This window comes from Apiospora kogelbergensis (genome assembly GCF_038363985.1).
Source record: "Apiospora kogelbergensis strain CBS 113332 chromosome Unknown utg000006l_segment0_segment0, whole genome shotgun sequence".
Classification (NCBI taxonomy): Eukaryota; Fungi; Ascomycota; class Sordariomycetes; order Amphisphaeriales; family Apiosporaceae; genus Apiospora; species Apiospora kogelbergensis.
Genome location: NW_027117423.1, coordinates 2,093,297 through 2,114,708, shown reverse-complemented (window position 1 = coordinate 2,114,708; position 21,412 = coordinate 2,093,297). Strand labels below are relative to the sequence as shown.

Here is a 21,412-nt window from a genome sequence, read left to right as displayed (position 1 = left end):
GGCTAGCATCAGCAAATTTCCCCCAAAGGTTGTCCGTGGGCCTCGAGCCTCGAATCCGTTCAAGATGGTTCAGATCAGCGAGATCAAGGGCAACAATCGCGAAAACCGCACTGCGGCGCATACACACATTCGGGGTCTGGGTCTGAAGTCAGATGGCACTGCTGAGAAGCAAGCCAGCGGCTTCGTTGGCCAGGCTGGTGCAAGAGAAGTATGAATCCCCGATGCGAATGGGGCAACAGTCGTCATGCGATACTGACAAATCTTCAATTCAACAGGCTGCCGGTGTGGTTGTTGACTTGATCAGGGCACAGAAGATGGCAGGACGAGGTGTGTTACTTGCTGGAGGCCCTGGAACCGGAAAGACGGCTGTTGCGCTTGCCCTCAGCCACGAGCTCGGAACAAAGGTCCCCTTCTGCCCCATCGTCGGCAGCGAAGTCTACTCGAGCGAGATCAAGAAAACCGAGGTTCTGATGGAGAACTTCCGAAGAGCCATTGGCCTTAAGGTCCGCGAAACGAAGGAGGTCTACGAAGGCGAAGTCACAGAGCTTACACCCGAGGAGGCGGAGAACCCGCTGGGCGGTTACGGCAAGACCATCAGCACCCTGCTGATCGGACTGAAGAGCGCAAAGGGTCAGAAGAAGTTGCGATTGGACCCCAGTATATACGAGGCTATCCAGAAGGAGAGAGTCACGGTCGGTGATGTCGTCTACATCGAAGCCAACACAGGTGCCTGCAAGCGTGTGGGACGATCGGACGCATACGCGACCGAGTTCGATTTGGAGGCGGAGGAGTACGTCCCCATTCCCAAAGGCGAGGTGCACAAGAAAAAGGAGATTGTGCAGGATGTGACCCTGCACGACCTTGATGTCGCCAACGCCCGCCCGCAAGGAGGACAGGACATCATGAGCATGATGGGTCAGCTGATGAAGCCCAAGATGACGGAAATCACCGACAAGCTGCGCGGCGAGATCAACAAGGTGGTCAGCAAGTACATTGACCAGGGCGTTGCCGAGCTAGTCCCCGGCGTATTATTCATTGATGAGGTATGTATCCCAACCCAAGACACAAATTCCTCGGAGGACCCTTGGCGAGATCGCTCTGCCATTGGACTGGACTGACCGTTGAGGACAAACAAACTACAGGCCCACATGCTTGACATTGAATGTTTCACCTACCTCAACAGGGCTCTGGAGTCTTCCATCTCGCCCATCGTGGTCCTTGCTTCCAATCGGGGCATGTGCACGATCCGCGGCACGGACGGTATAGTTGCTGCCCACGGCATCCCTCCGGACTTCTTGGCCCGTCTGCTCATTATCCCTACCACGCCCTACGATGCCGACGAGATCAAGCGCATTGTGCGCATTCGGGCTACCACCGAGAGTGTGGCCATTTCCGACGCGGCCATTGACAAGCTCGCCGAGCATGGCGTTCGGATTAGTCTGCGATACTGTCTGCAGCTGCTTACCCCGGCAAGGTGAGTCCATGTCCCTGTTCCTTTTGTTTGTCCGGCTTATCCCTACGGGAGCAAGTGTCGGTCAGAGAGAGAGAGAAAAAGAGACAGCTAACATGAAGCAAATAGCATCCTTGCCCGAGTCAACGGGCGCAAGGAGATTGATATCAAGGATGTAGCCGAATGCGAGGATTTGTTCCTCGATGCTCGTCGCAGCGCCAGCTTATTGAGCGGTGAGACAGGACGCGGGTTTCTTTCATGAACCATAGACACGTAAAACGGGAACGCCTGAGACAAAAACGGAAAAAATCACCCGTCACCTGGTAGTCCGGCGAAAGAGGAAGAGGAAGAGGAACCTGCCGCATGGATGCATTGAATGTTAGAGGAATAATTGGCTGTAGGAACAAAACTAATGGGCGTTGTTTGGAGTCTCAGAAAAAATTGCCCGGGTTTTCGTTAGACTGTCGTTGGTGATGTATCGTCGTTGTTTGATAGAACGACTGTGTAACCTGGGGTTTGGCCGTGGCGTAGCATTGCTAATTCTATATTTTGAAGCCTCAAGAAACCACGAAACTTGAAACCGACGACAGTAAGACAGTAGCGTCTTTATTTGCACGTGATAGAGTAATAACAATAACATTGCATGGGCTTGAAAATCTGGTCGCACGTGGGATTCCCAACTCTGCAGCGTGAGCAAAGGGCGCGCTGCTGCAATGCTTGCAGCATTCCAGACAAGTGCTCCGTACAGACCGGGCAATGCACTGACTGGCTGTACAACAACCTTCTTCAACGTTGGTTGCCTGCTATTGAACCCAAAATGCAGTCACAGTTGATCTCCTCTTCTGCACTGCCCAAGCTTGTTGGCTGGAATATGGTACTTGCTCTGCTGTTTTTCTGTCATTTTTCTGCTATACCTCTCTGATGAATGTCTCGCTTGGCTGGCTATGACCAAGATGCACACCACGCATCCCGGAAACGGCATTACAAACGCAGACCCCGGGACAAAGAAAATGGATGAGGGGGATATGAGGCGTCTATGTGGCTATCGCCCTGTCTGCGGCAGCTTGGACGCTCAGTATATTCCCGAGACATATGCCTGCCCAATGCTATGCCCTCTGAAGGTTCGGTGTATCAACGCAGTACAGACTTCGGAATATATTACAAATGAGATATGAGAATATCTCAGAGATAGGACGTCGGTCAAGAAGCCCGAACGGCCACTCGTTTACAAGCTACATCCACACTCGTCCTGCCCCCTTTCGATGTACAGCACATCAGTCTCGCCATCCCGCCTCCCGTCAACTTTGACACAGCGGCAATAATGATACAGGGATAGGTTCAGCATTGTTTTGTGCCTCTGGCTTTCCCAGCCGCCTCGTAGCCTTTCACCGTCGCCATTTGTCCATTCGCCCAAGGACAGTAGAGTCGTGGTGGCAGATCGTTGTTGGAAAGAGGTGAAAGACAGGATGGAAAGCGAGCCCACTTTCTTCAACCACCAACACAAAGGAAACAATTCCAACAAGTCCTTAGTCCTCTCTTCTCCTTTGACGCAACTGAAGCAGAGTCACCCGTCCGTCTCCATCCTCCCCCCCAAGCTTTCTCGGCTTCACACCATTCCCAAACCACCCTACCCACATCATGCTCTCTTCCCGCGCCCACCCCCTGACCAATCCATTATTCTATCACTTGTCTCTTGTTCTGCGGAGGCGTCTCTGACCCCATCGACGCCTCCCTCCCCCATCCGCCCTTGTATTATCACCTATGTGGTGTCTTTCTTCGTCATCGCGCTAATACCTTTGCCCTACCTCAAGACAACAAGGAGCCGCAGGAGAAAATAAAGAACGAAGAGCGTACCTCAAGGGAAGACAATACAATTACTTAAGACATCATATACACAATAGCACCCCCCTCGTCTTGCTTCTTACTATCTCTGTCTCTCAGTACCTGACAACCACTCCATTCATCATATGTTAAGTCCATCATTACTTTACCCTGGACGGGGATACCTAATCTTGCCTTGAACCGAGACCCTTCCTATGACTACCTCTCTTCGAGGGTCATCAGAAATCAGTACAGCAGCCACGACGACGTGGGTGTGACTTTTCTAGGCAAAAGAGATACACATTGGCGGCTTGTAGGCAACGCGAGACTTGAGCGTTGGATGTCTCTCATCCTACTATACTTGGCCCACTCCAAGCTGCGGTTCCCCCGTTTGTCAAATTTCCCTCTCTCGCTTCACTTACCTACACACACGCATACTTCTCTCTCTCTATCGAGAGAAGGCGGAACGTAATCGAAACACGGGTAACAAGGAGGGAAGAAAACGAGACAGGGCCCTAGCTCAAACAGAAGGAGTCACCGGCATATGCCAGCCCCCCTCCCCTTCAATATCCCCTTTGCTCTTTCTGAACCATGGCAGACATAGCCGGCAACAGCTCGACACATTCTAGTATCGCCACCACAGCAGACCTACAACCTCATCAGCAGCGTGTCCTTCAGCCATCACCTGGTCCCCATACCAGCAACAATAATGATGATGGCCCGGCCGCTTCAAGTGGCGATCACTCCTCACTAACAAGGCCAATGAGCCAACCTGCCATGGCCACATCTAGAAACGACTTTGGCTTTCCTCCACATCCTCCTTTACTGCTACCGCCAAACCCACAACAACAAAATCGCCACGAAGAGAGCCATCCGCATCAATCAAAACCAATACCAACACCTATTCACATACCGGGATCAGCACCACCACTCGCATACCCTCATCCTCATCCACTTCCCTTCCCAACACCGTCAAACGACTTCACCGAGAGTGATAATATTGGTAGAAGAGCTGCCGACGAGAAAAACAATATCGCAGACGGACTAACTCCCCCATCTTCGGCGGTGACAGCAAGACCAGGCATCGTCCGCAAAAGAGCAGCTAGCATAGATACCCACGAAGCCAATAAGCACCCGCGGCTTCAGGACTTGAGCCTCTACACACCAGCGACGGGGCGATCCCTGGCGACGCCGCTGGACGTTGGCGGCGGACCACGAGACTTGATTTGCTTGTGTACAAAGGCGCCGAAAGTTCCTCGGCCTCGAAACGGTAAGCCTGGCCTATTTCCTGAACCCTCTTCCTAATATTTCCGTGTTCTTCTCCTGTAACCTGCTTAGATCTTCTTTTATGTCGTGTCGTTGACGTTGATTCGGCTACCCCCTTTCTTCTCTCGTACACTCCTTTCTGTGTGTTCTGCTATGTTCTAGACGTCGCCCAGAGCCACAAACTAGGCGGCTACCTGGTCACTCGATGGGACAGACAGTGAGCACTGGACAATTGTTCCTTGTCAAGTGACCAACAAAAGAGGAAACACTTGTCCCACCAACGGGGAGATTACCCAATGTCCTGAGATGGCCACCGCTCCCTAGTTAGGCCCTTTGTGGAGCAAAGGCGATGAAGTACACGAGGCTTATCAAAGGGACTAAGACTCCTAGCCAACCCAAATTGTCCCCATTTGTTGTTCTCTCACCACATACCCTAAGCCCCTATTCAGGGTTTTCTCTCTCTCCTAGTACTTGGCCCCATGTCTCAGACTTCGGACCTCACCCTCCAGGCCATTTTGAGCAAATGATTGATGGAGAATCTTCGTACTGACCTGTTTATATGAACAACAGCATTCATCCTCTACCGTCAACATTACCAAGCCATCGTAGCAGCAAAAAACCCCGGCCTTGCCAACCCAGAAATCTCCAAGCTGATCGGAGAACAGTGGCGCGAGCAGCCGGAGGAAGTAAAAAACTCGTGGAAGCGGCTCGCGGAGGAAGAAAAGCTAAGGCATCAGCGCCAGTACCCGGACTACCGTTACCAGCCACGACGGGGCGGGAAACATCAGAACCAAAACAGTAGCAACGCGCAAAACGGTGTGCATAAGATCACATCAGCAGGGGAAGACCCCAGTCGCTGCAATAAGTGCGGAGGCCGCTACATCGCGACGCCGAGGACACCGTCCACACCGTTTGCTGCGGCGGCACCACCACCACCCCCTTACCCGTACAGACCGTATCAATGGCAGGGGGTCATCCTGGTCATATGCCGGCATACATGACGCCCAACCCGCGTGTCATTGAAACGGATCACATGATGCGCCGGGGCAGCGCCGCGAGCATGATGTCGGTCGACAGTCATGGGCGCCGCTACACGCAGCCGCACTTGCGGGATATCGAGGAGGACTACGCTATGATGTCCATGTCATCGCCTGCGCACGCAGACACCGTGGCGAAACGGCGACGCGTAAACGGGAGCGGCGGGTACATGCCGGGGTCGCCGCCGATGGGCTATGTGCCGTATCCGGGAGCTGGTGACCTGAGGTATCCACAACAAGCACATGGGCAACTGAATCACCGACCATCTTTCAGTGGCGGCGGTGTCGGACCGCCGGCTCCATATCAGGGGAATATGACCGGAGCGAGCAGCCTGCCCCGACCCCCAACGAGTGGGGTGGGAGGCGTGCCACAACAAGTGCCATACCGTTCCAATAACGGTATGGTAGAAATGCAGCCACCCCCTCGTCCTTCTATCTCGTATCCAGGCCCGGCGGTCCAAGCATCATCGCGGCCAGGAGGGTTTGACGAGTCACTAAGGCTGCCTCCTCTGCAGACACAGCTGCCGAATTCGCCGAACATGAACTCTGCTGTAGAAGCCTCTGTCGGTAGTGCCCATCCGAACACCACCATGGCTGGGTTAGGTATAATGCAAAACGTCACGCCTCAGCAGTCCATGCAACAACAACAACCACAGCCGCAACAACAGCCAGTGATGCGTCAAAGTCAGCAGGTAACGCAGACGCAGCAGACACAGCAGCCCCCGCGGCAGCATCAACAACCTCATAGCTCCACTCCACCGCCGTCGCGCTGGGCACATAATTTCCTTTTCAAGCTTAATATGCTGCGCGCCATTAGTCCACCCCTCAGAGTGCCTGCACCAGGTGCGCCGCCATTCGAAACGCGAGGCCCCATCATTGCCATTGAAGGGGTCGCGGGCGCGCCGGGAGTGCTGAAAGAGGTCGCCGTCGTGGTGGAGAAGGCTTTGAGCATATCCGGCGAGTGTGTGGTGAGAACCTGGAATGGTCCAGGTGTGGATGAACACCATGGCGACTCGACGAATCTGAGCTCTTCCAAAGAGCAGGATACAGGTGGTAAAATTAATAATCCCGCTGGAGAAACTCACGATGTGCAAGGCAGTGGCAGCCAATCGTTTGCAAACCCCATGGCGAATTATATCAGCCAGATGCTAAAGTGGCATCACACATCCGAGGAGCTTGTCAAGTTCGTCACCACACACCCGACTGGAATCCCCGCCTCCTCGGACAACAGCGGCGCAGCTGCCGATAGCACCGAGCCCCTCCTCCCGAGCTCTAACAAGATCCCCGTCGCCGTCCTCGGCACGGGCTACTCGCTGACGCAGAGCGACCGCTACGCGGCCGCCCTGCCCATGACGGACGCATACCAGACTGAGGACCACTGGAAGTGGGTGGCGACGCTGTGGCGCGGCATCATCGGGCCGGACTTGACCATCTACGTCAAGCTGTGCACATCAGCCGACGAGATCCGCGGAAACAACTGCGTTGAGTTCGCGAGCCCAACCGTCGTGGTGCTGCGTGTACCCGCACCTCCCGCTGCCGCCGCGGCAGCATCAGATACGGCCACGGGGGTGCCACCTCGGACGTGCATGTGGATGAGAGACTGGAACGACGGCTGGGATTCGAGATCATGGAGTGGGTGAGGAGTGGCAGTTTTAGGGCGGCTGGGGGTGTAAAGAGACCGGCACCCGGATGAGAGAGTGTCCGCTTAAAACGGCTGTAGGGGATTCTGATGAGAGATGGAATTGGATAATGTGTTTTGGATTGGAACTTGAACGAGGTCTGCAGATAGATTGAAGGGATGTGGGTAGTAAAATACAAAGACCGGGCTGGTTGGTGCTTGTACGTAGCAATCGTTGTAATAACGTCAACTCAGAATATATCTATGTATGTACTGTCAAGGGTTGTCGTCGTGGTCAGCCTGGGAGTTGGGTTGTTATCAACCCCCCCTCCACCCACAGTGTCTGGACACAGTCCAAGCACCTCAAAACCTGCACTGCACACTGTATGATCATGGAGCTCCCGCGAACCCCTGGCCGGAGCTTCTCTCCAATTCAAACAAAGACGCGTATCGACGATTCCGGGGAATGCAACATCCACATCTTCAACACCCAATTGCCAGCAACAACCACCATCTCGCCGGACCACAGTGTCAACAATGCGCAAATAAAGCTCCGGACAGTGCTATTTTTGTGCGGCCGCAGGAACTGATGTTTGGATACGATTACCACAGCAGCGACAGCGACAACCATGGCCGCCCCTAAAGTTGGCCAGATCGTCGAGCTGACCGACGGTCGCAAGGCCACCGTTCGCTTTGTAGGCCAGACGCACTTCGCCACGGGCGACTGGGTCGGTGTCGAGCTCGAGGATGATGGCGGCAAGAACGATGGCTCCGTCCAGGGCGAGCGCTACTTCGACTGCGAGATGGGCCGGGGCATGTTCGTGCGGCCCGTCACCATCTCCGTCATACAGCAGCCCGCGCCCCCGCCACAACAGCGCCCACGACAAGCATCGCGCCCGAGTAGTATGACGGCCGCGCCTGTCGCAAGGAGGCCCAGTTCTGTAGCCGATCCACAAATGACCCGGAGGATTAGTTTGAATGCTCCCAGCCCGAGCCCGGTCAATAGAACACGTCGGCCCTCGAGCCTTGTCAGGGTTCGTAACTTACCCAAGAGTACTCACACCCCCCGATGAAGACAGCTTTACTAATACCGTGCATTGTTAATAGTCGCCTACGAGGTCTCCGACGAAACAGCTTGGGACAACTCCTATGGCAAGCGCCACCACTTCGCGAACCGGTACACCTTCCAACTCACGAGTCTCCTCCGTTGGTACACGACCAACTCGCGGGGCGGCGGGCGGCGTTTCTTCAAGAGGCTCTATGGGCCCCCCGGCTTTGCCAGCGGCACGAGGCACCCGCACAGCGTCTTCGTCCACTCCAGTCAGAGGCACCGGGGTCACAAGAACAGGGAGCGGCCGTTCTTCTACTGCCGCTCGAGGAGGTCGCGGAGGACTCTCTCGCCCCGCGGGTGGGCGTGTCATGTCCGGTGACTCCCTGTCTGGGAATGAGACCGGTTCCGGGACTAGATCAGATATAGGCTCGCCTCTTAAGAGCGATGGCGAGCAAGGGACCAGCCCCGTACAGTCTCGGACCCAGGCGCTGGAAAAGCTGACCGGTCCCGCTGGCTCAAAAGCTACTACACCCGGAAGTACCGCTCCCGCCTCACGGGCGGCGAGTGGCACTGTTCGTCCAGCTGCCAGTAATGCACTGACCAGAGAGAATGAGGACTTGAAATCAAAGCTCAAGGTGCTGGAGCGGAAGCGGCTCGAGGATCGGGAGAAGCTAAAAGAGCTGGAGAGGATTCAGGAGCAGCACGACAAATTCGCTAGCATCAACAAGAAAATTGAAGGGAAGTTTCAGACTACAGCTCAAGAAAACACCAGTTTACGGAAACAACTTAAGGAAGCCGAGGACAGACTAGGCAGCATTGAAACATTACAGGCTGAACATGACTCGATGATGGAATTGGCGACCTTGGATCGGGAAATGGCTCAAGAGGAAGCTGAAGTCTTCAAGGCTGAATTGGATGCTCTCAAACTGAAGGCCGAGGAGCTGGAACTCGATAACGAGATCTTGAGAGATGAGAAGGCAGAATACGAGAAGGGCACCAGCCCCGAAGACCGGCAAAGCACCAACTGGGTACAGCTGGAGAGGCAAAATGAACGTCTCAAAGAGGCCCTCATCAGATTCCGTGACCTCAAGGAGGAGGAAGACGAGAAGTCAAAAGAGCTGCTCAAGTCACTGCAGAGAGATCTGACGGACTACGAGGCAATCAGAGAACAATACGAAATCGCCAAGGAGAAATTAGTTGAAGCTGAGATGCGTGTCGAAGATTTGAAGGAACAGCTCGACAATGCCGACGCCGCCGAGGAAATGATCGAGAAGCTCTCTTCAGACCTCTATACTCAAGGCGAGCATGTAAAAGAGCTCAATGCCACAATTGAAGAGCTGGAAGAGCTGAGAGAGATCAACGACGAGTTGGAAGCCAACCATGTTCAGAACGAGAAGGAGATGCAAAAGGATATGGACTTCAAGGATACCATTATCGCTGAGCAAGCTCGGAGAATGGGCCAGCAAGACGATAACATCGAGGATATGGAGTACACGCTGTCCAGGTTCCGAGAATTGGTTATGAGCTTGCAGACGGACCTCGAAGATATGCGTGCCTCGCATGCAGTGAACGAGGTCGAATCCGAACAGCTGAACAGCAAATCGAGACAGATGATGGACCTCAACCTGAAGCTGCAAATTTCGGCTGCCAAGACACAGGTCAAGACTATCGATCTGGAGTTGCAGCGTATGGATGCCCAGGAAGCGCAGCAGCATCTGCAGATCGTCAAGCTGTTCTTGCCCGAGACTTACGATGCGGACAAGAACTCGGTGCTTGCACTCTTGCGATTCCGAAGACTCGCATTCAAGGCCAACCTTCTACATGGATTTATCAAGGACCGTGTAGGCGGACAGGCTCATCCGGGTCACGAGGACGACGTCTTCGCTGGATGTGACGCATTGGACAAGCTTGTCTGGGTGTCCTCCATGTGCGACCGTTTTGTCAACGCCATCAGCCACTGTACGCTGGAAGAATTCGCCAAGTACGACGGCGCTTTGTTCGAACTCGAGCCTGTCGAGAGAGCCTTGAACGGCTGGATCGATGGCTTGCGCCGCGACGAGCTTAAGGAGAAGCAATGTGCGAGCGAGCTGTCTCGCACCATCGCCCTTATGACCCATCTTGGTGAGGTTCACATCTCCGATGGACTGGAGAGCTTTGCGGACAATGTTCAGATGAGGACTGTGCTCATGCAGAGCCACCTGGAATCGGCGGCCGCTACGTTTGCCGTTGTTAAGGACCTGGTGACGCGCGTTGTGCCCGCCAGCGGAGAGGACGACGAGCTCGCGCAACATTTCTCCCGCAAGGTCGAGGCCGTCATCAGCCAGACCCGAAGTGCCAAGGTCATTGTCGGGAAGGCCGTGCGATCACTGGAAGATCTCAAGTCGAGACACCTGTCGCTCACGACTGATACTGGCGAGGTTTTTGAGCAGTGCGAGGCTGCGACTCAAGAACTCGCGGATATGTCTCGCAAGATCGGTTCGGACTTGCATGCTCTCACCTCTGAGGAGGGCCGCACCGACCCTCTTACGTACTCTGATGTCTCGACTACCGTCCACCGCACTGTCATGATGGAGTACCAGTCTAGTGAAACGGACCTCTTCTCTTCGTACCTGTCCAAGCTGCGCACCCTCACAGGTCAGATCGCCGATCTTGCAGCCGTTTGTGCGGATCTTGCTCAGACCCAGGAATTCGATCGCAGCCAAGAACCTTGGATCGTTCGTGCTCAAGAGCTCAAGGCCCTCAAGACCATCCCTGTTGATGCCGAAGAGGAATTGCGTCAACTCAAGGAATCATACAACGACTTGCGCCGCGCCGTTGCCGTACGTGATGAGAACCTCAGCACCTCGAACCTGCGCATTGAGACTCTCGAGGCCCGCATGAAGGATGCCAACGCCAAGGCCTCCCGCATGACGGAACTTGAGGGGCAGATCCTTGACGCCCAAGTCAGCATGTCGAAGCTCAAGGAGGACATCGAGAAGCAAGACCGCGAGCTCAAGACGCTCGAGACGGATCGCGACAAGTGGAAGAAGGTGGCGGGCGACTCGCAGGCCTTCACCGAAGCCGGCGGCGCTGGAGGAGCCGCGGGAGGTCCCAACAACAAGGCAGGCCAGGAGCGCGCCGTCGCCACGGCCCGCGAGATGGATGTTCTCCGCAACGAGATCGCCTCGCTCCAGGCCGCGGTGCGCTACCTGCGCGAGGACAACCGCCGCGCCCGGGCCGCGGACCAGCTGCACCAGCACAACTGGCTCGCGGAGCCCCTGCTTAAGAACAAGCCCTCGCCCGCCGAGCAGCGCCGCGAGCTCGTCGCTTCTGAGTCGCGCGACGTCCTGGCCGAGCTGCTCAAGATGGCCGGCGCCACCGGTGCCGTCTACGACCTCAAGACTCTAAAGCCTGCCGAGTCCGAGTCGCGCCTGAGCGCCTGGCGCCCGGCCCGCGCGTCGCCGCAGTACCATGCCGCCCGTCGCGCCGAGGACTGGGCCGCGTGGAAGGGCTGGCGCGACGATGTCTTGGACAAGGCCAAGACGGTCGTGGCGGTGGAGAAGTCGACGCTCGTCGGCGCTGCGGCGCGCGAGGAGAGGGATATCAAGCGTCGCGCGGCCGCGAGGCTGCGAATCCGCCTGCCGGGCGCCGATGGGAAGGTGGTATCTGGATCTGGGAGCGAGGTCCGGATTGCGGGCTCGAGTGAGTGGGAGGCTGTCTTGGGGAAGCACGAGGTTTAAATGGGGTTTCAGTTGAAAGGATGTGTACGAGATTCATAACGAGACAGAAGAGCGAAACATGGGCACCAAGCGGAGAGAAAGCAAGGGCTTATTGATTGATACCCAGACCAATGCCATATCATTTGTAGTTGTATCATTAATACATACACATATCACAACACATTATGATCGCCTACTTCAACTGAATTCATAGGCACGTCAAAAAGTACCATACTAAAATGACATATGTATTGATTGGATTCACCCTATGCATCTCAGCTTGACCTCGTCTCCGAAGGTTGTGGTATCGCGATGCTATGGGAGAAGCTCTATCTAACCGGAACAGACCAGTGGAAAGGTTTTCAAGTCGTATCTATCATGAAGATTTTCCGTTCTCGACTCCGACTCGGAGGGGCATACAGGAATCGAGGCGAGGCAAGTGTGCGTGATGCTCCAGGAGTCTAGACTTGGAAGATGGCTCTCAAGCCTTTCCCTTGCCCTTCTTGGCCTTCTTGCCGCCGCCAGCACCACCAGCGGGCTCGCTCGGACCGGCTCCTCCTCCCAGGCCTCCTCCCAGGCCCTGGAGCATGCTCATCATGTCGCCCATGCCGCCCATACCGCCACCCGCACCTCCGCCACCAGGCATGCCAGGCATGCCGGGCATCCCTGGCATGCCGCCCATGCCGCCCATCTCCTTCATCATGTCACGCAGAGCATTCTCGCTGACGCCGCCGCCCGTCATGGCCGCACTGTAAGCGGGGACCAGCTCGTTGACCTTCCAGCCGCGCGGGACGGGGGTTTGGGCCAGGGCTTGCCGTCCTCGGGCATGCCGGGGAGGCCAGGGATGCGGACGCGGCGGAGGGCCTCGCTGTCGCCCGTGGTGGGGCCGCGGTCCTTCATCCACTTGGCGATGAGGATGTAGAGGTGGTGCTTGTTCTTGATGCTCTTGTTGGTGTTCTTCTCGAGGTCGTTCAGCGGCGGGATGCGCACGCGGCCCGGGTTCGCCCAGTCCTGGGGGTGCAGCTTGTGCGCCTCGAAGACGGGCTGCAGGCGCAGGGCGGCGCAGGCGTTGGCGATCTCGCGGGCCAGGGGGTTCGCCATGGCCAGCGAGGCGGGCACGCGGCGGCCCTCGGCCCGGGTGCGCGACGCGTCGAAGTAGATGGGGTACAGGCACTGGTAATGGGCGATGTCCTGCGGCGTGATGGACTGCTGCTGCGTGCCGGGAAAGGACACGGGCGAGGGGGCAGGGTTGTAGAGCTGCGGCTGCTGCTGCTGCTGGGATGGGGGTGGGGCGGCCTTGGGCACGATTTGCCGCATGATGTCCGAGTCGGCAAAGTCGTCAATGTCTCCCTCGGAGGGGTCGGAGGCGGCATCGTCGCTGTCGGACACCTCTTCGATACGTGCGTGCGACATGGTGGCGGTGTGGGATTGGCTGCGTCTTGCGAGGCGATTCGGGATTCGCGATGACAGTGTGAAGTTGTCCACTTCCATCGTTCCTCCCAGGCTCTGTCGGCTTCTAGCTGCGGGGTGGAACTGGTTCGGGTGGGGTTGCGGGTGCTAATCGATAACGGGGTGGGTTCTGCTTTTCAGGGGCTTCCAGGCTGCGTTAGTGCGTTAGTGAGCAATCGCCCCTGAAAACCCGAAGCCTCGAGTGTGCGGGCACGTCGAACAACAACAACACAACCGAGCAACACGATTCGCTAGCGGCATACGCGTTCGACGGCCTATCCACGAATGATGGCCGTATGGTATCGCGTCTTCGCTATTCAGGATTCACCGCTTGATGCAAGTCCATGGCGCGATAGTATGGCTACAATTTCGCTTACCGTACGGACGTTCAATTTACGAGCCAATTTCCCATCAAATAGAACCCATTTCTAGCCCACTTAACGGATGGGCCACGACATGGCCCGCCCCGGCCGTCTGTGTCGTCGTATGCTACCTGGCCTGCCTGCCTGCCCTTCTCCTGATCATCTAATGGGTTGGGACCTGGCACGAATTCCATGACGCTCATTTACTCATCTTCACCTTCTTTGGGCTTTGTCGAGAGTTAAATCGTGTCGTCCGAAAGGGTTCCGGAGAGAGAGAGAGAGAGAGCATGGCTGCAGCAAATAGGTTTGACGACGCTTCGGCCGTGCCCCTGACGCCCTACTCGCCGTACAAGGACGACTTCGACCCCAGTGAGCTGGAGAGGAGGAACACCAACACAAAAGATGTATCGGGCAGCGATCCCGAGGCTGCCGGGCTCGGAAGGAGGACAAGCCACGCCCAACCCCTCGGGCGCGTCGTGAATGCTCTGCTCATCGTTTTCTTCTGCTTCATCGGAGTCTACGGCCTCCTGAAGGCCTATGAGTGCTTCATAACGACCGATACCACCGTGACACAGGGACCCGTTAAGGGCGTGGACTGGGGCTTGGACTTTCCCCCAGCACTACCCCCCCACTACTACCGGCACAAGATGGAAGCTCGGAAAGGTGTCAGGCAGCTTGGGACTCCTTGGCCTCCATTAACTGCCACGAGAACATATTCGTCAACGAATGGGTCAACGCCACCCAACAACTGGTGCAATACCTCCCGGACATGTGCCGACCCGACTGCCGGAAGGAGCTGGTCGAGTCTTCGGAGCTGATTGCTAGAGAATGCTCTGCCGCAGTGTTCAACACCAAGGATTTCAACGGAACATTCGACCCCAAGGCGTCGGGGCGAGGTCCGACAGAGGCTCTCGAGGCCCTTCTTCAACGCAATTCTTACACATGCAGACCCAGTGAGCATGAGAAGTATGACTATTGTACCGAGGAGATGATCCAGAGATGGGGAATCTACGACGGCATGAACCATACGGCTCTGGACGGCCTATCAAGCCTCGTTGCCTCCGGAACGAACTTGGACTGCGACTCCTGTGTGATGGATTGGCTCGAAAACACGCTGAATGGGTGGAAACCATCACAAGTGCTGAGCCCTGACACGCACGCCCCCATTTCGCTGCCCGAACACCTCCGCCGGGTAGAGCAGGCAGGGCAAACGTGCCAAAAGGGAGCTTGGGAGAAGATATGGAATGATGCGATCCGGCGGTACACCAAGGAAGGAAGTCTGACAGCGGATTGGCGAAACTTGCCTTCGGGCGATTACGGCTGGACAGTCCGGAACGGCCTCGTCTCCTCGGGGGACAAACCACGACGCATGATTCACGACACTCTGGAACTCATCAAATCCCAGGGACTCGTCCCGGTCACAGATGATTCGTACAAGTGCCTCTCGGTCCTCGAAAACCAGGTCGAAAACCTCCCATGCGACATCTACCTAAGCAAATCCCAACTGGACTCGATCCTGGAACCTGGAAACCCGCTCTTCGATTCGTTCTGCAGAAAAGAGTGTACCGATTGGATTGAGCGCAACCAGGTCGTCATCGGCTCCTGCCGCGCCAAGAAGATGGATCAGGATGTGATTGCCGGCCCCCTGTATGCCGCGTACGAGGAGGCCGAGGAAATGAGGAGGAACATCTGTCGGACACCCGCAGCCGATTCCGCATCCTGTGCGCCCATCTTTGTCGGCCTTCACCATCCCGAATGGGCCTTTGATACACGGCTCGAGATCTCGGCCCTGGAGCCGATGCTCGTCGAGCTTGAACGCCAACCGAAAAGGGAGAACACCGTGGTGCCGCCCATCGGGAGAAGGGTTTCTTCTACATCGCTATCGCGGCGCGGCGATGGGATGTGGAACCAGCCTGCTGCCGCGCACGACGCCATGATCAAGGGGATCTGCTCAAGCTGCGTGTGGGAGACGGTGGTCGGTCGGGGCTCCATATCCAGCGCGATGCACGTCCTCCAGGGTGTCAAGGACGTCGATGCCTACCTGGGCTTCGCGGATCGCCTGTACAAGGCCTGCACAGCGAGAGGGGCTGACTGGCTTGGCGGCATCCCGTACGGTGGCGACGATGCCATCTGGCGGGTTCAGGAGGCCGACGGCTCGGTCTCGCGACTGATTTTGGATGACTCACCGAGCCCCAGCATTCTGCCTGTGTGGATGCAGGCCAATGAGAAGACCAATCTGGTCACAAATCTCCGTCAGCCGTCGGGGAGCATTTGGCACCTCCGTGCCGCGGCCCGGCATATCAAGGCTGAGAAGGAGGGACGCCTGACGCAGTTCCTCATAGACGAGACGAAACACCAGGAAGAGGCAGATTTGAAGGTATGGCGACACAGTTCTGTCTCCCCCAATCATGGGAATGGATCAAACCCCAAAACGGCCATTAGTAGACTGCGCCTTCCGCAGAGTTGCAGCAGCAGCAGCTATGGATTACCCTTCTACAGGAGGTCGAATGATAAATAAGAGTTTCGAGGTTACGTTGACAGATGAGAAACCGGTCCATTCATTTACAAAGGGAGTGAGGAAAGGGGGAAGGAATTGAAAGAAATCAAAAAAAGGCACAAAAAAACACATAAGTGACCGCAGAGGGAGGCGACCCCTCTTGCCTTTAAGTATAATATAATAATGTATACTACCGCTAAGTCATACCGACTCGGTCAAACGATTCAAGTGTTTGTTCGATGTAAAGCGCGGTTTATGTTGTATCAATACATTATGAGTGGCATCTTCCACTGGTAAGATTAAGTAGCTCTCATGGTAGTTGTAAAATCTGAACTGAACTAATACCTGCATAGGTTCATCTTAGCCACACTCGGATCGTGGTCCGAGACCATATCGTCGTATGCGACCCAAGTATTGACGTGAATGTGCTCGAATTGGGGCTTCGTCTTCGCCAGCGCTGGGCTCACTTCGAGACATCGGGGTGGGTTAGCAGGGCTCTCTTTCTATCCTTCAGATTGAGGAAAATGCATCATGAATACGAAGCGCTTACCGAACATGTGGTCGAGCTCCTGGGTATTCATGTCGTACAGGTAGCTGTATCGCTCGAGCACGTCGATGCCAGCGACGGCATCGAGGTCTTCCATCTGGGATCGCGATTCAAAGTCGGTGATGGGCTTGACGAACGGATACTCGTTGAAGTCGCCCGACGTGATGATGTGGGCCTCGGGGTCCTCAGTCAGGATTGCCGCAATGAAATCCTAATAGAAAAGGTGCGTCAGTGGGAAAGTCACGAGCTTTTGAAGTATCCGGGGGAGGGGATGGGGGAGGGGGCATACTGCAGTAACCTCGGCTTGTGCAATGCGGTCCTCAACGCCACCATTCACAGGGGGCCGCGCATCGCCGTGGATGGATGAGGAGCCGCCCTTGGATCCCCAATGCACATTGACGGTGTAGAAGGTATTGTTTCCGTCAAGCGTTTGCCACACCGCGGTGAGAGGCTTGCGGCTATTGGTGAAAGCCTCATTCGTGGGGTCGATCAGGCCCGGGTTGTACTTGAGCGCGCCGCCGGGCAAGACCTCGTTGGCAACCGTCGAGCCGGCCGGGTTGGGATCTCGCAGCGCCAGGACGTCCCGGCGGAACAGGTACGCAGTGCGGATATTGCCTCCAGGGGCGCCGCCATCGTTTTTGTTGACGGGTGCCACATATGTGAAGTTGTATGCGAAGCCCCCACTGGCCTTCTCGATGGCGGCAGCCAAGGTCGACAGGGTCAGGTCCGAACTCACGGTCCCGTCATCAACCGCCCCGTTGTCGTCCTGGACCTCTTGCAGAAAGACCAGATCGGGCGTCTTGAGGTAGTTGACGATGTGCTGCGCCACAGCTTCGACATGGGCCGTGTCGACAGGCGAGAAGTTTTCGATGTTATAGGAGCCGACGGTCAAGCCGGAGCATACACCGTCGCTGGTCAGTGATGTCGAAGACGGCAGCACTGGCTCCTGGGAGGCAACCACGACGACCTTGGTCAGCGGCAGGATCCTGTAGAAGCCAAAAGCTTGGTACACCACACCCGTGATGTCTTCTAGGGTATCTCCGAGCTTAGTATCACTAGGATTCTTAGATCCATCCAGGGGCGAGCCGATGACGATTCCTTCGGGGTTGCTGTCTGTTGCTCGCATCAGTTCTCCATGATTGAACAGCTACTTGTAGCTAGGAACTTACCCGTAGGCGTCGTGGTTAAACCCCCTCGGCCATTCTCGCCCGATGTTTTCCAATCGCCGACGACCCAGGTATCACCGTATTTGTTCGGTTTACCAATAGCTCGCGGGCTTTTCACTGTCACCAATTGACCCGACAGGCTCTCCCAGAAGTCCAGACCATACTCTTCAGGCGCCAAGACCGGGTTGGCCGCCGAGACAAGGCTCTTGTTGTTCGGGAACGCAAAGACGTCGCCTTCGTCAAGGCTTGTGTACTGCTCGGTAGGCGGGCTGTACGTGTCCTTGCCAATGACTTTCGGCGCGACTTGCTTGCCATGTTCCAAGATGGCTGCGACCTTCGGCGACGTGATCTGGGTCAGGTACAAATAGTCCTTGTTTGACCTGTACTCGCTGACTTTGCCGCTCACCACAATGACATCTCCCGAGTTGATAGAGGCGTTCTTGGCGAGGGCAGAGCCGTAGATATAAATAGCGTCCGAGACGTGTCTATCGCAACCTTTTCTGACGGATCGGACCCAGAGACCGTCTGGGCCCTTTGCCGTTACGATGCCTGTCACATTGGAGGCGTCCTGGCCATTGTAAGGGGACAAGAATCGGTTGCCGTTGATCTCCCCAATGGTGAGCGCCGAAACACCGGCAGCTAGAGTGGTAGTGAGCCACGACAGCAGAGAAGCGGCCTTCATGATGCCTTGTTACTGTCTGCCTCGGGTGAATTGGACTTCAGAGCGACGCGAGTAACCAGCAGAGAATCAGCCCTGCTGCAATGGCGCAAAACATTGTTATTTGTACTATGTGTACAATTGCGTTGCGTTGAACACTAGCTTCAGCATGCATTGCTTGCCCATCTCGGTATCCTCGGTATGCGGAGATGAAAAGTGGACGGCCAGTTCACCAAGAGATCCTGGCCAATGGGCTTCGCAGCCCAGCGACCGATCTGGGCAATCTGTCTTGGGAAGACGAATGAGGCAGCTGGATCGAGTGAGGCATCTCAGATGCAGCCAGTCAAATTGGCCAGCTCCTGGCACGTTTATCGAGGTGCTCGGAAATCGAAGGTCCCCGGCCAGCTGAATCCCAGGGGGTCCTTGGCGATGAGCTTGGCAGCAGTGCTCCCCGGGGCCCGGGGATCTCAAGACACATAACTGGAGCCAACCTCAAGCCGATCCGTAGAAGAACTTGTAAGTGCGTGGCTTCAAAATCTCTGGAACGAATGCGCCGAAAGTGTCGGCAGGATCGGTGGATAGATCCAATATCCCGGAAAATGTCCGTTTCGCAAGTGCATGAGGGATTGGCATATTGCTCATCAGGCCCTGGGAGAGGTGCATAAAGTCGGTTGTGCCACGCAGACGTTCGCGAAGAGCCTAAGATGACTGTTTATAAGTCATTGCTGATATGTATGGCACGGGTGTGGTGACATCACTTACCTCGAATTGCGTCGAGAGTCCTGGCAATCCAAAGCTCCTATCCACCTCCGTTGACGAAGTAATCGAACGCGGGCATGATGTTGCAAAAGATGCGATGACTAAAAGCTTTGAACAACCTTTGGTCACCCGCTGGATCTCATAGCCCTCCTTCTGCTTCCAGTCCTCCAAGCCCTGTACAAAAGTGAGCATATGACCAAGATCGGACATCGCTTCATCGCCGTAAGGATCATCAAGGACCTCCCTGAGGAGGATCAAGAATGCGCAGACGGGATAACAAAGCATGTACCTACACCACAATGTCAGCCAAAGTGTCTACTCGAAGCTGACCCGTGAACTTACCAGAACCAAGCAAAGGGCTGCGTCGGGACGTTCTCGAATAGCACGAGAGTTTCACGCGCACTGCTCTTGGAAGCTTGCGATAGCCAACATCTACTCGAATGCGCGGCGTAAGGGCGTTCTGGTAACGGGCCCTTTTCCAGGGAACGCACGCCTGAGTACATAGCCCATCTTGTAGCGTGGAAGTCGAAGTGCAATAGTATAGCCGCTGGGTCGAGATCTGTCACGGCCAATTCGCCGCTTTTTGGACACTGAAGGTCTTTTGGTAACCCTGTTCGCCACTTGCAGAGTGATATGTCTATCTTTGCAAGGCTCGCGGTCAATTCTTCGGATCCCCCTGACGGTGATCGTATAGATCGCAACAGCGTATGGGCCCTAGTTTGAATGAATGATAGCTCTGCCATGGGTCTCAGAGTGTCTGTGGCTGAGTTGATATCGCCCATTAGGCTGTTTTGATTTGGGAGTTCGACTTCTGTCTGGTTATCGTTATAAGTAGGAGATGATCCATAACGCATTGCCGCTTGATTATTGAGTATATGGGTTAGCCAAAACAGTCTCCTTCGCTGTTCCAATTCAATGGGGTCTTCGCAGCACAGACCAAAAGCCTTCGCCATTGTGGTGACAGTAGAGAGATGGATGGTGACAGTAAGCGAATCTGCTGATAGGCGCAAGAAAAGCACCACGGCGAGAAGTGCGCGGCAAGCCTGTATATTGGTTGGCTGCAGGCTGAGCTCCGGGACTACAGCATACGCATTCTTGAGGTAGGCCCACGAAATCGGGAACACATCCTTGGCAAGAGGGTTTGCGGTCTTCCATTGCGTGGCCATGGCCAGCAACGTGTTAAGAATGGCCCAACGTGTCGGGCTGGTATGGCAATTGGCCGGCCCTGCCTCGAATTGCTGATCGATCATATCGCGAACCGACTGGGCATCAAAAAGGGGCCAGATTTTGCACATGTCTTGGAGTGAGTTGAGAATCATAGACTGGGCCGCCCCTTTTGGGGGAAGGGGTGTAAAAATAGTTCTTTGGAAACATGCTTGAGTATAGCCTGCCGCGATCATCGCCACTGTTCCCGGTGGTGGCAACTTGGACAAGAGGTACGAAGACAAATGTGGCTGAACATTTGCGGCAGTATTCCCTTGGAGCGCCGGGCTTGTCTCAACAACATCCTCATCCGCCATGTCTCCAGTCTCAGGACCTGCTGCTTCTTGGTCGGTTGGAGGGCTGCGCGACCTCTGCATAGCCGACTCGACCCTCTCCAGGCGCTCCTCGAGCCTCTGGATGTGCTGCTTGCTAAAGAGGAGGCAAATGCCATGTCAGCTATTGAAACTCTCTCAGACACGGATCTCTTACCCTTTACCTGGACCGCGCATTCGCCTTTCAGTGTACTCGCATTGAGCTCCATGCTTTCGACATAATTCGCAGCGAGGGGTGTTGCCATCGCATCGGCTCTTTCGGCTCTTGCATCGCATGCAAGCCTAGATCTTGTGAGCACTGCGAAGACTTGACCGAAGTACATGATGGCGTCGGACTAATGCTTACATTGGCGGTTCGTCTTGTGACTTCCTGTCTGTTCGTCATTGTAAGACTCGCATGTTGCTATCGTTTAGACACAACAGGTATATGAGCCTAATTTGTCAATGTTAGGTGATTTTAGGAAAGATATAGGGTATTACACTTCGCTAGGAAACGTC

The 21,412-nt window shown here is 55.5% G+C and overlaps 8 protein-coding genes across 8 annotated transcripts; 5 read left to right on the top strand and 3 right to left on the bottom strand.

Moving 5' to 3' along the window:
• Positions 1-64: 64 nt before the first annotated feature.
• On the top strand, positions 65-1,712 carry PG998_009531 (TIP49 C-terminus-domain-containing protein; the record flags this gene model as incomplete). Its single annotated transcript, XM_066876347.1, has 4 exons — positions 65-208; positions 276-1,043; positions 1,143-1,474; positions 1,580-1,712. 4 exons carry the CDS (start codon positions 65-67, stop codon positions 1,710-1,712), a joined length of 1,377 nt encoding a protein of 458 aa, XP_066728503.1.
• Positions 1,713-3,862: 2,150 nt separating this feature from the next.
• On the top strand, positions 3,863-4,576 carry PG998_009530 (uncharacterized protein; the record flags this gene model as incomplete). Its single annotated transcript, XM_066876346.1, has 1 exon — positions 3,863-4,576. One exon carries the CDS (start codon positions 3,863-3,865, stop codon positions 4,574-4,576), a length of 714 nt encoding a protein of 237 aa, XP_066728502.1.
• Positions 4,577-5,534: 958 nt separating this feature from the next.
• Positions 5,535-7,214, top strand: PG998_009529 (Mating-type protein a-1; the record flags this gene model as incomplete). The annotated part of the gene is made up of 1 exon (XM_066876345.1): positions 5,535-7,214. The coding sequence occupies one exon, from the start codon at positions 5,535-5,537 to the stop codon at positions 7,212-7,214; it is 1,680 nt and encodes a 559-aa protein (XP_066728501.1).
• Positions 7,215-7,821: 607 nt separating this feature from the next.
• PG998_009528 (uncharacterized protein) lies at positions 7,822-11,962 on the top strand (the record flags this gene model as incomplete). Its single annotated transcript, XM_066876344.1, has 2 exons — positions 7,822-8,226; positions 8,300-11,962. 2 exons carry the CDS (start codon positions 7,822-7,824, stop codon positions 11,960-11,962), a joined length of 4,068 nt encoding a protein of 1,355 aa, XP_066728500.1.
• Positions 11,963-12,422: 460 nt separating this feature from the next.
• Positions 12,423-13,354, bottom strand: PG998_009527 (signal recognition particle subunit SRP19; the record flags this gene model as incomplete). Its single annotated transcript, XM_066876343.1, has 2 exons — positions 12,423-12,690; positions 12,717-13,354. The coding sequence occupies 2 exons, from the start codon at positions 13,352-13,354 to the stop codon at positions 12,423-12,425; spliced, it is 906 nt and encodes a 301-aa protein (XP_066728499.1).
• A 685-nt stretch (positions 13,355-14,039) lies between these two features.
• PG998_009526 (uncharacterized protein) lies at positions 14,040-16,270 on the top strand (the record flags this gene model as incomplete). Its single annotated transcript, XM_066876342.1, has 2 exons — positions 14,040-14,415; positions 14,595-16,270. 2 exons carry the CDS (start codon positions 14,040-14,042, stop codon positions 16,268-16,270), a joined length of 2,052 nt encoding a protein of 683 aa, XP_066728498.1.
• A 250-nt stretch (positions 16,271-16,520) lies between these two features.
• On the bottom strand, positions 16,521-18,644 carry PG998_009525 (uncharacterized protein; the record flags this gene model as incomplete). Its single annotated transcript, XM_066876341.1, has 5 exons — positions 16,521-16,539; positions 16,595-16,748; positions 16,800-17,007; positions 17,086-17,909; positions 17,966-18,644. The coding sequence occupies 5 exons, from the start codon at positions 18,642-18,644 to the stop codon at positions 16,521-16,523; spliced, it is 1,884 nt and encodes a 627-aa protein (XP_066728497.1).
• Positions 18,645-19,112: 468 nt separating this feature from the next.
• Positions 19,113-21,299, bottom strand: PG998_009524 (uncharacterized protein; the record flags this gene model as incomplete). The annotated part of the gene is made up of 5 exons (XM_066876340.1): positions 19,113-19,319; positions 19,383-19,668; positions 19,722-21,011; positions 21,072-21,196; positions 21,261-21,299. 5 exons carry the CDS (start codon positions 21,297-21,299, stop codon positions 19,113-19,115), a joined length of 1,947 nt encoding a protein of 648 aa, XP_066728496.1.
• Positions 21,300-21,412: the final 113 nt, after the last annotated feature.